Consider the following 23,387-nt stretch of genomic DNA (forward strand, 5'->3'; position numbering starts at 1 on the left):
TATTCCTTGTGTCTGTCTAAAGAAACGGTGACGTTTTGTAGACTAAATGAATGTATGATGAATTCATATTATAGTCCCCACATGAATATTATTTCGAAATGTTTAAGATAAAAACACCATGAGATTAAACAATATTAAACAAATATCAAATCCGTTCAAACGTTTCCATGCAGTCGATACTGAAGGAACTAATCATAGTCTTGTGTATATACAGATTTCTTAAACAATGTATCATATATTCCATTCACGCCTCGTCGGAAACAAAAATCGTCCTTCAGGGCATGTTGTCATACGACAAGAAAAATTCCTTGCAACATATCTAAATAGTATGATTTAAATAAAAAATCGTGGCACGCGAGGTGAAGGTACACATAAATGGGATCTTCAAAAACACGTCACGTAACGGAAGGGTGCATATATTTTTTGATTTGTTCTCGTCTAGGCAATTTTTTCGCCTATTCAATGACTTTCTGTGTTCTAATGAAGACTTCAAGGGAAATGTTGTGAATATTTCATTTTGATGTTTAGAGACGTATCATTTGGTTTTTTATTGTTGAGGAAAATTACAATTCGGAAAATTTATTTCTTATTTTTCAAAAATTGTGCACCTAGGTTTTTTTATGTGATTCAGTTCATTTTATAAATTGTCTTTTTACAAAATTATTACCGATTAATTATTTTTATATTTGACACTGAATAGCTTTCTTATATGTAACTGAAATAACAATAATATGCATCAATTCAATCATTCCTTCAATGACTTTCCGAGACATTTAAAGTTATTTATAAACCTTTTCAAAATATAACATCTCGTAGCAGTAAATTATATTATTTGTATTTATCTAAAACAAAATCAAATCCGTTCAAGTAATATATTGTCATACAACACATCTAACATTTAATAGCTATCGGAACCCATTTTTCCTTCAATCAAGTGTATAAGGGTGGGGGTGACCGATATACACGACCTTCATTTATCTACATGTCGCGCCCGAACCCAAATTATGCTACAAAAGAGATTTCGATCTCGCAGAAATGTATCAGGCATATAATGTTTCTTAAGACATCTGTGAAATCTATCTTTAGATACATGTATTTATTTATAGCATCGAAAACACTTAAAAGACATTAAATAACAGTGGTTTCTTCGTTAAGAATATTCTTATGTATCGTTGAAGTTTTTAAAAGAGTTTGCAAAATTTTATAAATATTATTTAATATCAAATAAAGCAGACAAAAAAAATCATTTTAGAATTAGCTTAAAGTGCTGAAATTTATAAAATATCACGAGTGATATTATCCTAAATAATATGCACCTAGTTGAAGCACTTATTATGCTTCAATTTATTTTATTGCAATCAAACGCAAGGAAGAGGATGGCACTAAAGGATTTGTGCAAATAAGCTGGATGGGTCTGGTATAAACGAGATTTTGTTGGTTTGTTTTTCAATAAACAAAATAAATATATAAGGGTCAGAAATTGTGTTTGTGATATTAAAACAATAAACTTATTTGTATCTACTAAATCTTTAAGTAATTTTAACAGTATCGGACTATAAAGGTCGGAAAATTAATAATAATAACCGATTTCACTGACACGAGGAATGTCTACGACCGCCCAACGATCTTAGTATTCACGACGTCGATCTCATCCAACATGCTTAATGCCTTTATATACCTATGTAATAAGGAAAACGGAGGGAAATGAAAAAAAAAATGTCAATGATTGAACGTCATACCTATGGGAATATATTTTCCAAGGGGCGGGTTACACATTATCTTATAGTTGAATTGGCAATTTGATTCTTAGAAAATGCGTATTATTTCCTACAGAATATTACTCAAATATGTAATACGATGTAGAAACCTTTAAAAGTAATAGCTTATTGCCATACCTACCGATAAGTAGCTATAAGAAATGAAATTTCTGTGGTTATTTGATAAATTATAATTTTGTTTAGTCTTAGATATTTCTTGCAAACTTATGAATTCATTAATTATGTTTTTATTGGAATTGGAATACTTTTTAAAATTCTATATATAGACATATAAAATTCATTAAATTAGTATATTGAAGTAAAATATGTTTATTAAGTTTATTTATTGGTTATTTTTTATTTGGACCCAATATTTTACTTATTCGTATATTACAATTCGTAGATTGATATTATCATTCATTATGAGAGGTACCTAATGTAAATTAAAACATTAAACTTATTTATAATAAATGCACTTCTTACTCATGTTACGGTATATACATTACTGGCTTATATATGAATGTAAATATGTTTTTTCAGACCAGACATTGATTTATTCCAACAAATACATAAACAAATATAAAAAAATCAATTACCGCACTCTTTTGTTAACAAAATATGTTTTAATAATGTAATTTAATCTTAGTCATTTAGCTGCATAACTTTTTTTATGCATTATACATCTACGCAGAGAAATAGGTAGGGCTCCATCTCCACAATGAAATTAATTTCATGTTTCCTTTAGAATTATTTATGAGTTCGTATAAGTAATAAATGTATATCGATAACATGTACTTGCTTGCGGTCGTTAAGACCGTGGATTTATCTAAAAAGAACAAAAATACCCCGGGTTAACCCTGCCGACGTCGTAAAAGAGCCGAGCGGTACTACGAGTAGAGCGACAACAAAAATACTTTATTTATATGCTAATGTAATTTATATGACGCTTAATGTCTCGTGGCTGGTAACGCACGATTCTGTTCCATTCTTTTAGAGGATATCCTTGCGTTACGATATTGGGCTGTACGCTGTTTAAATTAAGGTAGTTTTTTGGGTGTTAGATGTGTCGTGTGTGTCGATACGATTATGAATGCGCGGTAGGAGGCAGCTCCCTGCCCAGCTTCCTTGGAGGCGGTGGGAGGAAGCCCGTTCAGTGGAATCAATAAAAATACGCGAGGAAAGCGTTGATTATACAACGGAACTTTTTAAGGAAACAGCTCTTTCAATAACGCTGACTTAAATATACATAGAAAATAAATTGTTTATTGCGTAATACGATACCGCTGAAAGGAATAAATCATGGATACAGAACTCAATACGGATTCATTGAATAAGAAACATACTTTCGCTTTTATTTGAGTTGTTTACTTGAACTATATATACATAGTAATAGTGAAAATAATATAAATTGAAATTAATCAAATATATCATTTATGTATTAATATTGATGATAATTTATTAATGAATATAGGATATCTAATATAACCTGTGGCAGGATTTGTAATCGAATCTAATATACGCGAATAAACTAAACTTAAAGACCGCCCAGCATGAATTGATTTCGTATTGTTTTGTAAATACTAAATGTACAATAGGTATATGAGGGAAAACTGTAATGTAATGCATATATTAGACATTCAAATTAGACGAAAACAATCCGAGCCGACGAGTGATGGACATTCAATCTTGGATCGTATGAGATTTGCATAAAAATACGCGCACTCGAGCGGCCGCAACGCTTTTAATGTAGATTCAGGACCACGGGGACATTGATATAAAGTACATCGCTAATATGTAGCTCGTTTCAGATCAGCTTTGCTTGACCGTTCGGTATTATGTGAACGTATAATAAATTTGCAAAATGGTATATGTACATTTGTACATTTTTCATATTTTAAGAAGAATAATCAAAATAAACCTTATTCAAGTAAGTATTAAGGTGATAATAGTTACATTCGCTCGAGTGAATATTCATTTCTATGCCGAATTAACATGTTCAACATTATTGGATCGGATCACTAATGAATTAATTTGTCAGTTTTGTTTAATTTTTTTGTTTAGACGTGTAATTTTGAGTAAAAGAGCAAAATGAAAGATGAAAAATAAACTACCTATAATATCACAATTGACCATCCAGTTGAGTAAGTTTTAATTGGTCCTTTTCTATACCGTTCTCGTGTTCTTTTTTTAAATATATTACAAATTGGAATATTCTGAATTGACACTTTATTTCTAAATTTAAAAACAGGAAGATAGTCTGGAAAAATGTCTTACTCTAAGTGAGATTAGTATCTCCCAACATATGCACGATTGACAATGCAAATTCGCAAATATAATAATGTAGGTAATAGGTATGTATTTTTTAAAAATAATCTAATCTAATATTATGTAAAAACTATATAAAGAAATATATTTGGACTTCATTATAAATATTAAAATTCAATTTAAAAAAAAACGTGTCTCAACACAAATTATCATTGGTCATACATTTCTATTATAAAAAAAAAAATGTTTTAATATTTGCAGCACGGCAAATTTAAGGACCTATAAATTTTTGTCATTAGTATAATAATAAGAGTTGGTATGGTGTCGCGGGAACAGGATGCTATAACGTCTTTTGTTCGTGTGTCCGTAAGACGAATACCAATGATCTCAAAGCTTAAATAAGCTACCTACATTTTTACAATCGCTATATTATCAAGATTTCAACGTGGTATCCACTTCGTCGCGTTAGATCTGAATCTAATTAAATATTTCGTCTCTCGACTTTATTTATTCGCTAATGTACAATACAGGTGTATGATTTGAATATTAACATATTTATTGCACTATTAATCAATTCTAAATGTAAAGAATATATTTATTTTTCATTTATTTTATATTTTATTTGGTTATTTATTTCGTATCTATTTCAGATATTTAAATAACTAATCGCCAACATGTAAAAATTAAATTAAAATAGAATAAACGTGCGAGATGTATCGGACAGAGGATGTAGCTTCTAATGTCATGTTGTAAGCTTAAGTTTTAAGTCATTTATTTAGTTTTGATTTATATTTACTTCTCAATAAGCAAGTGCATTAATAATAAAAAAATATATATAATAATAGTTGTGTTTTAATTCGTTTCTCTAATCCCAAAATCATATTCTACCATAAAATCAAAAATCGATATTTACTAACCCTGTGCTTTTTATTATCGATGTATTCTTGTATTTAATGCGAAGGGCGGGCTTTGGCGTATCGGGAGCTTTGGCGAACTTCAGGAGAGCCTAGGACTGATAACAATGATGATGGTAAATATACCATCTTATATAGGCTTACTATACAATAGTATAATAAGCCTTTTATTATTATTTTTAAAGTTAGATTTAAAGGTGAAATTATTGTAAAAACGTGTTTAATAAGCCTCTATAATACAAAATAACCGTCTCATACAAATTACAACTGTTTTTGTGTTAAAGGTTAGCTGTACCTTGATAGGCCATCAGTCAGAGCGAATATATATGAAAACGATTTGTAAGAAATATAAAACAGCTTTTGTACAATATCTTTCTGTACATAAACAAAATATTTAACGAAATGTATGCACCATCACATTAAGCATTCCTTAGCGCCACTAAAGTACTCTACGGGAACTTAACAGCCCATCATTATATATACGCATAAGAACGTAGAACAAAAAGCTGGCAAAATGTCAGAAAATATGCAGCATAAGGCAGCGCGGCGAATCGTAACGACAGCCGGGGAAAGTCCCACAGCAACTGATTTATTGCGTTTGATCACTTATTTGATCACTTTATGATGGCGAAAACTGCCAGGAAAGCTCATAAGGTACTGATGCAAATCGAGAATTAAGGCGCGCATAACGGACGCTGGAGTTACATGTGCGTGACCAACCGTAGTGACTTCTGCATCTTTATAACGGTAGAGAAATCATCTAAGTACCGCGAGACAATAAGAAAACGGCTCGCAAATCGTTTCGTAGGTAAATGACTTTTAATTTCTCACAAGACACATAATGATGAATCGATCTCAGGTGTAAAGGACTTCGAGTCCCACGTGAGTCATTTAGGCGTAAAAATAGATTTATACATTATAGCATTTGGACTCGAGCGTCACGTTTATAATAAGAATAAGCTAATTTAAATAAAATGTCCGAATTAGCATGCAACTGGACGCGCGGATCTTTCCATTGTTTTCGCTAAATGACATCAAAGTTGTAGCGGCGATGTGTATTTAGCATGTGAAATAAAATTGTTCACTGTTCTTAGAAACAGGCCAGCTTAACAGGTGGACACTTGCTCATCAAATAACCAGGCTGCGGAATACTATTCGACTATACGTTGTGTTCGAATGTAGGATATACGATTTAATGATTTATATGTATTTGATATACTAGGACGTATCGACATGACTTGTTTTTACTACTTATTATTGTATTATATATTATATAAAGAGCCTAATTTATTCAATTTAGTGGAAGCTTTAAATGTTCATGTGCTTCATTCCGGTGTTTTTAATTCATCTCCTGCTCAACGGTGAAGGAACAAATCGCAGACAGCTTCATGTGTAAAATGAAGTTCAAATTCAAATGTCAAGTCAAATCAATAAAGGATATAAAACTTTTCCCAGCAGTGGGACATTCATAGGCTATTACTTTACTATGTGTCGTACTTACATAATATACGTTGTCTGATAGTCCGATATATATGATACTGTATTCAACTTTAAATAAATGAACGAGTTTTACATGACGATACCAGCAATATTAATTAAATTTAAAATGTTGTAGCTAAATGTTAGTAATCTAGATCCTTAACAAGGACATATATACAGGATTCATAAAAATACACGGTTCATAAAAGATTAATTTGACGCGGACGGAGTTGTGAGAAACAGCCAGTAGCAAATAAAGTCTATTCGATAGAAAAAATCCTGAAGGACAATAATCACGTATAAAAATATACAGCATATGACACATGTATTATATGTACCTACTGAAAATTCGATTGAATAATTGAATAATGTTAATTCTATCTGGAGCTACACAGAGATTTAAAACATTCTAGATTATGACCATTCGATATCACAAACTGTTTATTAAACAAATTTTATACAAGACTTGTATGACAATCGAATGTTCGAAATCAATAAGCTTTGGTTTTTTAAGTAATTCAACTGAAATAGAAAAACATATAGTTTTTTTTGATCATTTAAAAAGGTGTTTGAAGGCGTTTTTTTTGGTTATTTAGAGGTCAATGAACTAAGATTGATTCGTTTTGATTAAATTATTTTAGTAATTCAATTGTATGTACCTTATACTAAAATGGCGTCATAGGAGGGTACATGAAACAAAAAAACAGAAATATAAGTACAAATAAATACATTATTGCTATTACGTTTTTAGCACAAATTTTAAAATTATTTTGATTATTAAATATTTTTATGAAATATTTATACTCATAATTATATATATTATAGATATAAATATTCTAAGCAGTTACTCGCGTATTAGCTTGTTTGAATTACATAATAACATCGTAATCTGTTTAGTAATATTTTAAGTAAGTCCGACTTCACCTATTAGATGAAAGGAATAGTTTTATGAAAATTGGACTAGTTTCTGAAAGATTGACCGTTTATACAAATACCTTTATTTTATTTATCAGTACAATAGCAACTGTCGTAGTATTATTATATAAAAGTAAACACAAATTATCAGGAATAGTATTATTTAATTATTCATTTATAAGAATTTTCTTCTATGAAGTATACCTACACGTGGATGATTAGATTTCCAACTGTTCGGTTAGGTGTTTATGTGCTGGCGCCGATTCCGGGGCTATCTCAAACGCAAGTGAATCACAAGGTCCTATGCTAATCCGCGAGTAGTCGCTTGAAGGTTCCGCAAAGTAACACCTGATTTTTATTTATCGATTTCATGAAGTCGCGAGGACATCACGTCGTCGTGCAAAAAAAATCTAAAAACGTGGAATACAGTAAAAAATCAGGGTGATATTAAAATAAACGAAATATGCGAGGCACCCGACCGCTGTTTGCGTTACAATCACGTTCGCCGGTAATGACAAATTTGCGACCATTGTTATTGTTGACTGAGGATTTTTACGTTCAAGGTTTTCATTTCGAGTAACAATGCGAACGTGCCAATAGCATATTTTACAGGTGTTAGTTATGAAAAAAAATCTATCCTGAATGACGTAGTCACCATTAGAGGCCGAGTGTTTTAGCCGTTTCGTTAATTTACAATTAGTTTGCTGTTTCGGGTCAGAAGTGAAATCTTATCACGGGGCCGCCCTCGAAGCACGGATGCGTGTAATTGCGATAAAGACACAGCAATTAAACGTTTATTTTACGCAACGGTTATTAAATGAGAGGCGTATGGAACGTTGGTATAATTAGATGGGTTGCATTGCTATCCGACATATATTCGTCTGTGTGTGCCCGAGAATGGTACGAAGTACATTGAGTTAAGAAAGCACAAATCAAATGATTCATAGCAATTTAGAATCTATTAAAAAGGTATTCGAATGCAATGTTGTTCATATTTGCGTGATCAGATTGATAAATGAAACGGTAAGCTTTCGTGGCATATGAATGTAACATCGCATTCACTGTTACGTTTGCTGATTGAAATGCATAGCGTGATATCCATTGCACCGTTCTTGAGCCTTATTATCAACTTATGGAGATGAAAAACGCAATGTACTGTTAAATGTAAATTTGTGAAAGTACTCGGGTGATGTTGGTGGAGGAGTATTAATTACAGCGTCACGAAGGCCCCATTAGAGGCCTCATTAAGTGAATAAAGCCTGTGTAAACAATAAAGTGATGGGGGAATCACGCGACGCTGACTTGCATTAGACCGTGGTCTTAGCTTTTGTTGGTCTGTAGTATCCGTTCGAAGTGAAACTTGTTAAACGTGCAATTAATCGCAATTGCGTCGTTCTGTTCACGTGGTCTCGTAATGATAGCTCCAAATACAAGAGTTTGACCAAATGTGTTATTATCGTAATTAAATGTTACCACACTGTCATCGTTTCTATTGTTACATGAAGGTTGTGTAGTTTTCGATAGAACCGACTTGCATATGAAAAATGTTACACTTTTCTACCTATATATTATTAAAATTATATCAATTCGAATATTCTTAAAAAAGTCACAAGTTTTTATTTGAATAGCGTAGTTGCTAAAAACAGATCGAATAACTAATAAGAATACAAATTAAAAACGTAATCCCAATGTTCGTCTTTATTAACTAATCTTGATACAATTTAATTAGTTTCTTTATGAGTGAGATAAGATCATCCTTATATGTTTCTTAAAATTAAAATTCGAATCATTTCTATTTAATCTAATCTGTTTATTGTTAAGTATTAACAGTTAACTACTTAACATTCGTTTCTAGTTAAGGAGATTGACATTGTTCGGTTATAGTAAAAGTTGGCTGAAGCACAAGAATTCAGAATTTGATTTTAAATTGTTATTTATTTAGTCTTTGTTAAGTCGTTTGCTTTTAAAGTTTTCTCTTTACGTTTTTTATAAATGTATTCAATATAATGTTCTATGTACAAATTAAGTTTTTTATTTAATTTTAGTTTGCTTTTTAATTAGGATTAATTAGGAAGGATTCGGGGAAGGATCGGGTATTGTTTAAGAGTGCTAGTTGCATAAATACTTTTTGAAAAAGATTTATGTTTAACGATTGTCAGTTTAAGTACTTAATCCAATTATGTTAATATTTTATAGGCAATATTACTAACTATTTAATTACATCATATTGAGTAATTAAAGAACATAAGCAATTGTACGGAAACTGCACATTATTATAATTATACTTTATAAATTTACCATAGAACTATTTTTTCTTTTAAATATCTTTATATAAGCCATAACAATATTAGCTTTATTTAAGATTTTAGGCTTTTCTAATTATGAGTGTTTTTTGTTTTAGATTATAACTAGTCAAAATAGATTATTAAAGTGTAATTTATAAAAGGTTAAACGTAAAAAATATATACTTATATGTACCTATCGAGGTACGTATCGAACACTTTTACAATATGATTATAAATTTTGTTAAGCTACAAGAAATGTTTTGTTGTTTTTTTTTACTTATATATAAAAACTCTACTACATCATTCTTTATAAATCCAATGCATTATAATAATACTTAATAAAAGACAATCCAGTTTAATTAAAAGTAAGTTAAATCTCCATTCAGGGCGAGTAAGTTTTAAAGAGGTCATGAATAAAGAAGCTCGTAGGGGACATTTTGATTTGATACACTTATTGAAAGTCCCGTTGCTTTAGCAAAATAAAAGAACGAAATAAAAGAACTGGTTCTTAGGACAAAGGACCCTCATAATGAGGCCATGGTATTGTGTGAAGAGCCCTTAAAATCAAGCCCGATATTGCGTCTCCAATATGTTTTTTTTTTATAATGGGAGAGTTCGCATTGATTTGACTTTATATTCGTGTATCAAAATCGTTTGTGAATATGTCGAATGGATGACAATTTCTCACAATAGAGCTTATTAAGGATGTGTGAGTTGGTGAGAAAATTATATTGATATTCAATTAAGTATAGCTGAGATGGCCCAGTGGTAAGAACGCGAAAATCTTAACCGACGATCGTGGGTTCAAACCCGGACAAGCACCACTGAATTTTCATATGCTTAATTTGTACTTATAATTCATCTCGTGCTATACGGTGAGGAAAAACATCGTGCGGAAACCTGCATGTGTCTAATTTCACTGAAATTCTGCCACACGTGTATTCCACCATCCCGCATTGGAGCAGCGTGGTGGAATAAGCATACCTCCATACCTTCTCCTCAAAAAGTGAGAGCAGGCCTTAGTCCAGCAGTGGGATATTCACAGGCTGTTACTTTTACTGTATAGCAATAGATAGACGTTGTAGAATAGATTAAAATTGTTTGTAAATTTAAAAAAAAATAAAAAATTAACTCATTTAACTGCTGATTGTTTGTATAACTGTTTTGTCTTGCACGTTTAATTTTGTCAGATTAAAGAGGTTTGTTCGATATTCAGTTTCCTTTCCATCTAACGATCAATGAATAGCTATCCTGGCTACTTCAGGCCTAGGTGCAATAAACAATTAAACTCGAATGGCTAGTTGTTTATTAACACGGAATTAATAGAGAAACAACATGCCTAACTCTCAATATCCTCCACTAAGAACATCACAGGACTTCCTTATTGAATCGGTTTGAAACCGTTCAATCAGATAACAATCTGTCCCGGCACAATCTCACTCGACTATTTAGCGCGATGGGCTCAATTAGGACAGGCGGATATGCGGGCCCCTTCCTAGGATTGGCCGCTAAAATGTCCCTCGGTTTAACGTTCTCAATATTGTTTTGCTATTGGTGTAAAATTATGAATAATGAATATATGCAATACAAATGGCTGGGAATTTTAAAGGATTATAAAAGTCTGGGTTCATATGCAATCCATTTTTTTGGATAAATAAATGTTAGCTCTGGAGTCGCTAACTTCCATAGGTTAGTCCATGTGGGGGCCATTCGTGATGTCAATGAATCGCGAATGAAATGTTTTTTTTTATAATTATTGATTTTCTGTTGTTAAAGTTGTATATAAAGTAACACACACGAAATAAGTCTTAAAAGCTTTTCCACTTTATGATTATGGTTATTAAAAAAAAAAGTTTTATAAAACCAATTCACTAAATTCATAAAATTTATGGTGTTTTCAAATATTTAATGATAAATGTTATCGTTAATATCTACTAGATGCATATTTAAACACGAATATGGTTAGTCAATTCTGATTTATAAGTAACACAAATGTTACACTGTGTATAAATTTTCAGACTAAAGTAAATATTATTCTAATGAATAACGATGCAACATTTTAAGCCCGCACACCGCACTGATTCCCGCTCTTATTAGTGTACGAGTGATTTCAACAGCTACATTAAAGAAACGTTAAACTTTGTTGTAAATTTATTTGCCTGTTTTTTTTTTAATTTAAATTGTCAGTGTTTTTCGAAAAGAGGTTTTATTTTTTAGGTTGGTAACACAATATAATGTTGTAAGGTTTAATCAATGAGGTATTATTGTATTATTTTAGCTGTTATTTTACGGTAACAAAGACTTCAATGCTATGATTGTATGATTGAATGTTATGATGATAATTAAAATAAAGATCGAGTAATAACTATACCGGGTAAACAGCGAAGTACGAAAGCTTAACACATTCACGACATTCTATTTCAAAGAGAACATCGTTAACTCGTGAGTTTTCGATAACAAGAAGGTTCCACGAACACAAACTAAAATATTCCACTATGAATTAATCAAAAATAACATTTCGCTCGCGCCGACACGTCATAAATATATCTCACAGTCAAATCTTAAGGTAATTTGTGATGATTTTGTAGCTCATTTAATATCCAAGGAATATAAAGTACACACAGAATCGATTATAATGCAGCTGCAAATCACCAATCTGACTATCAAAGTGTGGCGGCCATATTGCCGTCATGGCGGCTCCTGCTAATCGTTATTCATTATTATATTATATGTATGATATCAAAAGTCGAGGGTCGCTTATATCATATACCTAAAGCCTAGCCGCGCTGGATCGTTTTCAAATTCATTCCACTCCATCAGAAAGTATTAAAAAATACAAGTAGAAGTAATACAAATGAATAAGACATTTTTATAGGTGATCTGAAAAGTTTGTTATCTATATTTTAATTAATCATAAAAAATACGAAATAATTGAAAAACAAAAACACTTCGTTATAATGTTGTTAAAATTTATTAATCTCACTAACTAATATCACCTTTGTTATTTTCCATATACAAATGTTACATTAAAATTAGCAAGAGCTTAATATTACATAGATGTTCCATTTCGAAATACTCTTAATAAGATGTCAAATAACGATTTTCAATTTATTCTGTACCTAATTTTATTTCACGGAATATCATCGGCTAATCTGTTCTCACTGTCAAAAATGAATTTGAGTTTGAAATTGAGTCATTTTGTAATGTATCCGTGAAAATGCGAAATGAATTATGTTTATGTACATTTATTTTTTTATTGAAAGTTTTAAACGCACGCTTTTCTTTAATTTTGAAATTTAATATTGTATTATGGACAAGAAAAACTTATGTCTAAAATAGATGTTAAATATATGTGTAAAACACATATAATTGATTAATTTAGAAAATCAAGAAAATATGACGTTACTAATTAAAAATGTTATGCGTTTACTAGTTATAGTTAAGGGATGCCTATTATATTTAGTTCTCTTTTACCATTATTGTATCTGTTTGTTTTATACAAAGCATAATAGTTCCGTCATTTTACAATTTAAATTTTAAATAGTAATAACAGGGCTTACTTCTTGTGGTTCACTAAAAATTACACAGTAAAGTAAGTTGATTTATTTATTAAAAATGTCTTTTGATAAATTTATCATTGATTATTACATAACTTAATAGTCAAACACATATTTATATACGATTACTGTGTTAAATTGTGTTTGGTAAAAATAAAAACCCGTACCTACCAAAGTACCATTTTCTCATTCAATACTAAAGGGTTAATTCAGATTTATTAACGTTATTCTAGAAATTGTATATACGCGTGCTTCCATCGCATTCCATTACTTCGTAAACACAAACGTCACACGCACCTTAGTGTTTTCACATAATTTAAAGAAAACATTAATTCAGATTTACCCTGCATACTAAAACAGATACAATCTGACAAGTATCGGGTAATTGTTTAATTTTCATACATATATATAGCTATACAGCCTAGCTACAATCTTTAGTTATTATCAAAGATAGCTCAAATTGACTCATTCGTCAATTTAAAAAAAACAACGACGTTTATTTATATTTTAATATTGAAAATGAATAAATGGATCAGATAGATACGATAGGTTCATCTAACACTAACAACCGACGATTATGTAAAAGTGTATTTTCTTGTGAATTTATGGTTTGTATTTCTTTCATCACCTTAACTTTATCTTTTAAAAGATCATATCTCAAATGTATTTATCCAATTACTTTATTCATAACATTCTTTTCTCCTTACTCGTTCCCGATGAATTTTTCGAAACCGGTTATATGAATTTTTAAGGAAATTTTAAAATTGTTTTAAGTCTTACATTGACCATGTCTTAAGTTTAAATCGGTAATATTTTTTCGTGAACAATGTGTACTTAACGTATTAACGCATTGGAGTCACGTAAACCATTTAAGGAGCAATTAAATGCTCTTGGCAGTAATTTAGTTGCATTGCGATTCCGGTTGAATATTGTGGCATTGATTTTTTTAGTTGCTAAATCGCCTTGTATTTATGGTGGTGATGTAAATCATACCGTGTTGCTTTCTATTACGATTTATACTGACCTTTGTTATAATTGTGTATTTTTTGTTTCTTAATTTCAAACATTGAATTATAATGCTACAAATATTTCGTCAACAGTCGATAACATTGTGTTGTGAAGACAGAAGTATCAAAAAGTTTCTGAACGTTTTTGTTTTTGGTTCTCCACTTTACGGATACTAAAATTCGATTAGTTAATGATGGACTTCAAAGATTGCGCTTAAATTCTTACTATTGATGGAATTTCAATGACCTCCACAAGTGTCTCGCTCTGAGCAGATCGTTTATAAGTCGGAATGATTTTTCGAGAACAATGCGTACTCATGGCGTTAATGTCACGTCAAGCGTTTTATTGTTGAGACGCGTTGGATACCATGAAACGTAATTAAGTTGCAACCTCAATGGTAGTCGAAGATTGCGTGGTATTTATGGTGGTAATGAAAATATCGCGGGCGGGGCTCGTCGGTTTGCGTTAACCGCTTGCTCGTTCGCGGCGAATTGCGCCACTTTGTTACCGATTTTCTAATTTGTACAATGTTCTCTTCATTTACTTTTAGCTTTTTACTTTCAATTAATTGTCTAATCTGTTGTTGTTGTTCAAGTTCATCTAACTATTTTAATGACCCAAATAATTAGATATAAAATTATATTAAGCTAAACCGTCATACTGAACATTCTACATTTTTTTTTCACATGCGTTTATTCAAATGTGTAATATTTTCTAGCTCAAAGTGTTAATTTTTGTAATATATTTAAAAAGGATACTTAGTGGCAAATTAAGAAAGTTATAGTTAATTTTCTTCTATTTTAAAAACATTAAGTGGTTCCTGTTACTTTTTTTTTTACAATTTTTACAATAAATAGTTGTTTCTTATCTGTGTAGTTTAGTTGTGTGCTCCACTTTATTTTCTGTAGACATTTTAAGGCGATTCGGTATTACATTAATTTCATGCATCATAATTACCATATTCACTGGTGGTAGGGCTTTGTGCAAGCTCGTCTGGGTAGGTACCACCCACTCATCAGATATTCTACCGCAAAACAGCAATACTTGATATTGTTGTGTTCCGGTTTGAAGGGTGAGTGAGCCAGTGTAATTACAGGCACAAGGGACATAAAATCTTAGTTCCCAAGGTTGGTGGCGCATTGGATATGTAAGCGATGGTTGACATTTCTTACAATGCCAATGTCTAAGAGCGTTGGTGACCACTTACCATCAGGTGGCCCATATGCTCGTCCGCCTTCCTTTTCTATAAAAAAAAAAAATCTATTCAACCCTAAAAACACATTAATATTTAAATCCACTTAAAAATGGTATAGGTACTGTAAAGCCTTCTAAATGAATTACGTAAATTATGGTGAAAACGAGAATAAAATCCATTGCGTAGTTTAGTACTTAATAGTAAGCGAACAAACGAAAAGACGCGAAAAGCGACTTTATTCTATACTATTAAGAGATTATGGACAAATAAGTATTGACAATTAATAAATATATGCGTCATTATTATAGCAAGAATATTTTTTTAATTAACAACGTAATTATGAGGTGACTGCGCAGATTTTGTTTAGAAAATATTCGTTCGAAATAAACTTTTTAAATCTCTGTATAGAAGGCGAGACGAGGCTTATCAATGGGAAATGAGCCAAAGTAATTTATAATACACGTACGCTTCGAAAATTTTTGTTAACCGTTGCCAACTAAATAGAATAGCAAATAATACTATTTTAATTAAATTTACCGTACCGTAACAGCCTGTGAATGTCCCACTGCTGGGCTAAAGGCCTCCTCTCTTCGTTTTTTTTTTTTTTTTTGAAGAGAAGGTATTGGAGCTTATTCCACCACGCTGCTCCAATGCGGGTTGGTGAAATACACATGTGGCAGATTTCAGTGAAATTAGACACATGCAGGTTTCCTCACGATGTTTTCCTTCACCGTATAGCACGAGATGAATTATAATCACAAATTAAGCACATGAAAATTCAGTGGTGCTTGCCCGGGTTTGAACCCATTATCATCGGTTTAAATTTACGAATATTTTAATTATAATTTTTTAATACATCTGTAACATTACGTTGAACTGAAACGACTCCATTGTAATTCAATACCATAAAGTTCGATATTCAAATTATGCTTAAGTATACATTGATTTGTATGTAAAAAAATAATAAAAATGTAACGTTTATGCGATGTGATAATATCATTTATTTTGTATTTAATTTTCATTTTATTTTATCAAGTATATATCTTAAAGTTCAATGTTATCATTACAAGCTGATATTTATTTATACCATCAACATTAATTACTATTATTTTATAATTAATACATTACACAAATGCCTACCTCAAAAAATAGAGTAGCTTATACCAATCATATATAGTTTCTGTTGCGGCGCTTAAGTAGTCAAGATGAAAATCTTTTTTTAAGACAAAACCTGGACCATTTATGAGATCTTGGTAGAAAATCCACGTCACGAAGTGAAAAACTGGGCGCAATGTTTGAACTTATCTAGTGTTATGATCCTAATGCCTTTGCAATAAGGCTTAAACAGTATATGTTGTTTACATGTTTTGTTGACTGTACAGATAATTACCGCTAATCTCCACAGCTATTTCTCTTTGTTAGCCAAACGATTAAAATAATAATCACGACTTTATTACTCTGTAATGAGACGTTTTTTTGTTTAGAAAAGCTTAAGCCGGGAATAGGTAACGCGGTCTGCCTGCGACCAATGTTATAGTTATTGTTAGAGATATTAAAAAAATATATTGTATTTCTACTTAACAGATTCATGCATTTGTGCAATTTTTTTTAATGCCAAATTTAGTTATTTAAATGTCATATATTGATATATATAAAAATACATCTGCTTTATAAGTAACATTATTTAATAAACATGTGTTAGAAATAGAATAATCGTGATCCATCGGAGATCGTATATCTATTATCCTCTATGCCTATTGATGTGGGTTAATTTTATATATGTTATTTATTTTAATATATCTTGCTGTTATAAAATATGAAAAAGTTCTAGTTAAATACATTGAAGTTACTATAAATAAAGAAACTGTACGATTTCAACAACAAATTTAAGATCACGATTCCTCTGTGTACCTAAGTGTAGATCTTATTTTCTTTTGTCATATTTATACTGCCTTAACGTAAAAATTATTAAAAAAAAAACTTTTTTTTTACTCTAACCTATTTAAAAGAATGAGCGATAATCTGTGATGTGAGTATAATAAACGTCAAAATGAATTGTGACACGAATTGCATCAATCATACATAGATATTCATGTAGTACGAAAGACAAACAGAATCATAAATATAAAAGATACTTACGTACGACTGTCTTACTTCATATGCGAATTTTCCCTAAGTAATAACTAGGTGTCTAGCCCAGCCTGTCGCTTTGTCAACCTGTTATTTAGCAAATAAATGAACGTTTATGCGGAAGTACGGTTTGTAATGAGTGTTCTCTAACTTTGAAGGCTTTAATGCAATTACTTTGGCGTGTAATAAAATAAATCAAGAGGTTTTAAAATTAATTTGATTGTTTAAAATAATGCTAACTATGAGGTCTGTGTTTAAACTAATTTTCTGTTTACACTGCTTATTTTATACAATACATGTATTTGTTCCAGTGCTTTTATTTTTATATGTTTTTTTTTTATTTCACTCTAGATTACTTGGTATAATAATATAAGATTCTAAAAATAAAAAAATAAATATAGATAATCAATGTACAATGGTTGTAGTGGAAAAAGTCGTTGCTGTTATCAAAAATAAATTCGATATTCAAATATTTTTCAGCGATATGAGAGAGATGTGTCGATTGAACTAAAACGGTTTTTATTCGTACTTGTAAATCAGTATCGTTAGAGTCATCAATGCGCGTGAAACGTTGTTCGCACCACAAATCAATTTGGCAAATTGAAACATGACCGCGTTTAGTTTTATTTTTTTATTTCAACGGCCTCCCTCCATGGCGGTGATTGAACTACGAATTGGCATTTATCATTGATTTAACTTCGACACGCACCTGATAGTTTGGAAGCTGTGAAATCGCATGTAACTTTACTCCGTGTGCGATCCGTAATCTTTTTTAAATTATTGTTATCATTTAATTTATTGTTTTTTTTTACATTAAATACTGAGTCTGAGTTATCTGTTGTGTTTACAGTTAAGTGAATAATTTAGGGTTTTTGTCGGGCTACGTAGATATTTGGATTTTGTCAGACAACTAATTTGAAATAAAATGTATCGTGTAGTATCTTTTTATATATTCGATACAATTGTACCTTGGTACACTGTTACTATATTTAAATAAAAATGTTTACTTATGTAACAAATTTATTTAATTCAGGCAGGTGTTATATTATACTCGAAATGGGACTAAAGTAAGTATACTTAGTGTTTCCTTGTACCTCGATGTGACGTATATATATATATTTTTTCAAGATCAAGTTTCAAACAAGATCATTAAATTATTTGAATTAAATCATTAAATCAAATTTAAGTTCGTATAGACTAATCAAATGTGTTTTTTCTATATAAAAAAAAAAAAATAGTAAGGTGGACTGAGTCGAATAATAATTATTAGTGATATCTAAAATTTTCTGTAAAACTCTTCATATAACTCTTACGCAATTGCTTTACTAAAAATATATATCTACTTTCTGAAACGTAGGTATCTCTGGGCTCTGTTGCGCATGCGCTTATCATTAACCGTTAAAAAAATAAGTCGTTGTAAATTACCATATTTTTAGTAAAATTGACACTTTGCCATTATATAGCAGATGAGCACCGCGGCAAGTCAACGCCCTCAAACCATCCGGATCTAATTACATAGTGTCATTAACATCGCGGGGACGGCACGTCCGCCTAGGAAATGGAATCGAATCATTAGTAGTTTGATTACAAAAAAGGCTTAATAGAAATATAATAACGGACGGAGAAGAAATTGTAAAAAGATTGTAGAGCGATCCAATAATTGGCGTTATTTGTCGATACGGTTTGGAACGGGTAATGGGCTGGGACCCGACGTGACTCCGGGCGGCCCCTCCTGCCTCAAGCTTGCCCTCGCATTATTACAATTTAGCTAAATTTGCAGCTCGCTCGCCGCGCCACTAAACTTTAAATAGAATGTGCGAACTTAGACTGGAATGTAAATTACACCTCGTAACAATCAAATACATGTCCCACGGTGATAACTTCGTTAACTGCTGGTTACGTTTAAGTAGCCTCTGCTAGTTACTGTTATCTTGTCATCAAATATTAATAAACTTTTGACATGTACATTTTTGAAGAGTATTAAAAAAAATATCCAAAAATGTAGTTATTTATAATAACCATAAGCTTTGGTCTCTATCTCTATTAGTTTACAAACGCTTGTACATAGTAAAGTCGCGTGACTTTACTATTTACAAGTAAAAAAATACTATAATTATAACATATACTTGCAATAATTGGCTTATATACATAATACAAACCATTATGTTATCTCAACATAACTTCACACATACTTCCACTAGAAAATTAACCGTGCTTTACAATACATACTGAACTAGTGTTCGTTGTTGTCGAAATTCTATAATCATCATTAAAAATTTGAGGGAAACATAGGTTTATGAGTTTGCATGATTCATTTTTTTAAGAAGAAAATCATTTGACACGCAAAAGAAAATGGTACAGGAACTGCTTGGTCTTTGAATATTTATATATAGATAAGCTTTTGTGGGTTTAAGTAAATATTATGTCATATTGAATTAAATCTAAATTATTTTATTGAATAAATATTACGAATGACTATTAATTGGTGTATATTTTTGTTTCTTTAACTTAATTTGACTAATTATTGCCCACTGCTTCGGCTGCGCATGGGATTCGAGGGGTATGTTTTTATACCCCTCCCAGACAACGTATATGCAAAATTTCATGATGATCAGTTAAGTAATTAAGACGTGAAAGCGTAACAACAGAAATAGCGCAATGAATAAACAAGTAAACCAACTTTCGCATTTATAATATTAGTAAGGATGGACACTTAGTGACATTTAAAGTAAACATTTCTTCAGATAACAAAACACATCTGAAAAGACTCGGCGAATAAAACTTACCGGAATTTCTTTAATGTTTCGTAATTGTTATCAATTAACAATAATAATAAATCAGAATGATATCAGTGGATTTATATTCAAAAGAGCCATTCTCGATAAATGTTCTAGTTCTTCAATGATACGTTGATATCGTTTCGGAATGTGGAAAAAATCTTTTGTCGTTTAACAAAAAGAGTTGTTTTCCAGCAAGCACGTCTACATTATTGTGTTATACAATGAAATAATTAGTTGGTTCGGTAACGGGAGATTTTTTCCAACATTAGTTTTATTTCTTTGTTGGTTGTGTAATTTAATATTTTTTGTAATCACGAATATTGTGGGTGAGTCGAAAAAAAGTGCGTTTTGAAGGGATTTTTCAATGATAGATAGTAATATCGTTTACAAACTTATTGGCTTTATTCGTTCAGCTGCAATGCCGGCACGATGTTTTATCTTTTTTTGTTGATTGATTATGCGACGGTCTGTCGATCGGGTATCGATAACTGTGAGACCTCTATACTAAGGTAACTTTTATTATAAAGACGTCTGATATTTTGATTCACTCTTCAATTGTGTTAGTTTCGTTACAGTAGTATTTGGTTTTAGTTACATTCAATTTTGTTTTTTCAAGCGTACTCGTATAACTTTGGTTATAAGTTTAGTTATAATTCTATTTCTATATTTATATATTCTATTTGGTTATAATTCTATTTTACTACTGTGTCTATGTATGTACAGTCATACTCATTTTCATATCGTAATATAAACATAAAAAAAATATAACTAGTTTTCTACAAAAAAATAAAAATAAAAAAAATGTATATATTTATTTAAAAGCGTGTGCCGTCACGATCGTTGTTAATATATATATATATTTCTTTGTCTGGCATTTTCTTTAACTATTCAGAATCTACTTTCAAACAACAAATTTTAAACTAGCAATCTGTTTTTATAAAAAATACCATTTTAAATGACAGCGCCACCCACTGTGGAAGGAATATCTTTAAATCTTTCTTTATTTTAGGCTTTGTGTATTTTTCATTTTAAGAGTAACCCTTAGCACTTTGTTTTAAGCTACAGGTACACTTACTTGAACTGCGTAAACTTAAGATCACATTCATCTCATTAAATGTCAATGCTCACCTGTCCTTTATTTTTTCGAAATCTTAGCTGGAGACCGTCGACTAACAAGCAACAACGTCTTTTGTCATTTTTTAATATATAAAAAAAATAAAAATAATAATACAAACATAGGATAAAGGAACCAAGGAAACAAAAAACAAAAAAAAAAACATAACTCAATAATATAAATATTGCATTTATTTCAACGAATTCGGCAAATAAAATAACTGTAGATAATAATTATAATAATACTATTCAGCTCACAAGATTTATCGTCTTTATACCAGTTAAAAGATAATAGTTTTCGTCTTAATAAATCAAAGATATAATTCACTGGTTGGCACTGGACTTCACTTTTAAAAAATATTTCGAAAAATATCATTTTAATAAAACATTAAATTAAACAGTAAATGCAGATCGCATATAATTAGGTAAACTTAAGTAATACAAATTAAAATAAAGTTATCGGAAGTCGTATTGGAGGCAAATTCAATATCAAGGTATTCGTCAGCTGTCTGACATACCGAGGTACATATTAAAATCTAAATGAAACAAAAAATAAGATAAAACTAAAGAACAAAAATAAACACAAACATAACAACAAGTAAAGAAAATAATAACAAAAGCGATATGCAAATAACAAGAGACCTGTAAAGAGTATTTTGCGTATCAAATATGCAAAATATGTGGACGATTTCAAAGTGCAATATTTGCATTTGAAAGCATAATAGGAAAGTATCTTGGCACGTAAGACGCGAGGTAGGTTTTCACATAATAAATAAGAACTCAAAGGCAACACCCGCGGCGCACGCGACGATTTGTTGTACACGCGGAAGGCTGCGCACGAGTTCTCTATGTACCTATAGTAAATTTAAATTTGAAATATATATTTGCATATCGCCCAACTCCCCAATTTTCAACCACTCTTATGCAAATTCCTTTGTAGAATATCAAAAACTACACGGCGACCCCACAAGTCAACGAAGTATTCATTATAATGTAGAATACGACAAACTTCTATGTTATGTCTGCATGTATTTCTGTTCCCTTTGCAGAAGATATGTGGTATACTAATAAGATACAGTTTTATCACAAGTTTTTAAGATGCCTCTATGAAACGAACAATATATTTATTTAAATCTATCTATCTATACTGTATACAACTAATCGCAGTACGCATTGCGAACAGCGACTTTTTTTGCGAACACAAACTTTACAGCGACCTAACATTAAACTCTAATAGTATACTTTTACATGATCAATTAAATATTTACAGTGGAGCTCAGGGCAATAATTTACATACACATGGATACAAGGCACCTTATTTAAATAGTATTAAAAACTTCAGGCTTCGCTTTGACTTTACATATTAACTAAGTGTTTTAAATTCTCTATAATATATAATTTGGTTTTCATTACATTCTTACAACAATCGACAAGTCTCTAAAACCTAATAGGAGTTTTATATATGAACAACTAGGAAGAATAACAACAGATTACTAGTATGTTATACATTTAGCTATGTGACGTTGGTTCTCAATGCGACTAATGATATAATAATCGAGTGAAATAAAAGAAACAATCGATATTTACGTTGAATTTCCAAGAATGTCTTTTGATTGGCGTCATTTAAATAATTGATTATTCATGTGGAGAGAAATGCATGTGCGCCAGATCGGTCTCATTAGATATACGACGTCCTTCACGCGTCCTAACTCCTACCATTGTTGTGTTCGTTTGCATTTAAATAGCGGCGGCTTAGAGAGGGACGCCCACCGGCTCACCGACCCACCGACCGGCCGGCACGCCTCTCGTACCTCTCGCGAGACTCTCGGACTATCACTCTTGCCACTAAACTATAAAACAAAGCTCAAATATAACTGCTACGATGACATGTTAAATTTTATTCTTGTCATATAATATATTAAATAATTTAGTAATTTTTATGATTGAGTCGGTTACGTACGTGTTGTTATTACATAGCAATGAGCTTTC

The 23,387-nt window shown here is 31.0% G+C and overlaps 1 protein-coding gene across 2 annotated transcripts in view; it reads right to left on the minus strand.

Annotated features, from left to right (window-relative positions):
* Positions 1-23,387, minus strand: part of LOC126774375 (zinc finger homeobox protein 3) — a 111,485-nt gene that overhangs the window by 43,464 nt on the left and 44,634 nt on the right. Inside the window, exon 5 of one of the 2 annotated variants that reach the window (XM_050495869.1) lies at positions 21,594-23,248. The exons of the other annotated variant lie outside the window; for it this stretch is intronic. Within the exon in view, the coding sequence (XP_050351826.1) occupies positions 23,244-23,248 (5 nt within the window). The 3' untranslated portion in view covers positions 21,594-23,243. Of the gene's footprint in view, positions 1-21,593; positions 23,249-23,387 lie in introns of those variants that run through there. 2 annotated transcript variants of the gene reach the window in all.

This window comes from Nymphalis io, chromosome 16 (assembly GCF_905147045.1).
Source record: "Nymphalis io chromosome 16, ilAglIoxx1.1, whole genome shotgun sequence".
Taxonomy (NCBI): Eukaryota; Metazoa; Arthropoda; class Insecta; order Lepidoptera; family Nymphalidae; genus Nymphalis; species Nymphalis io.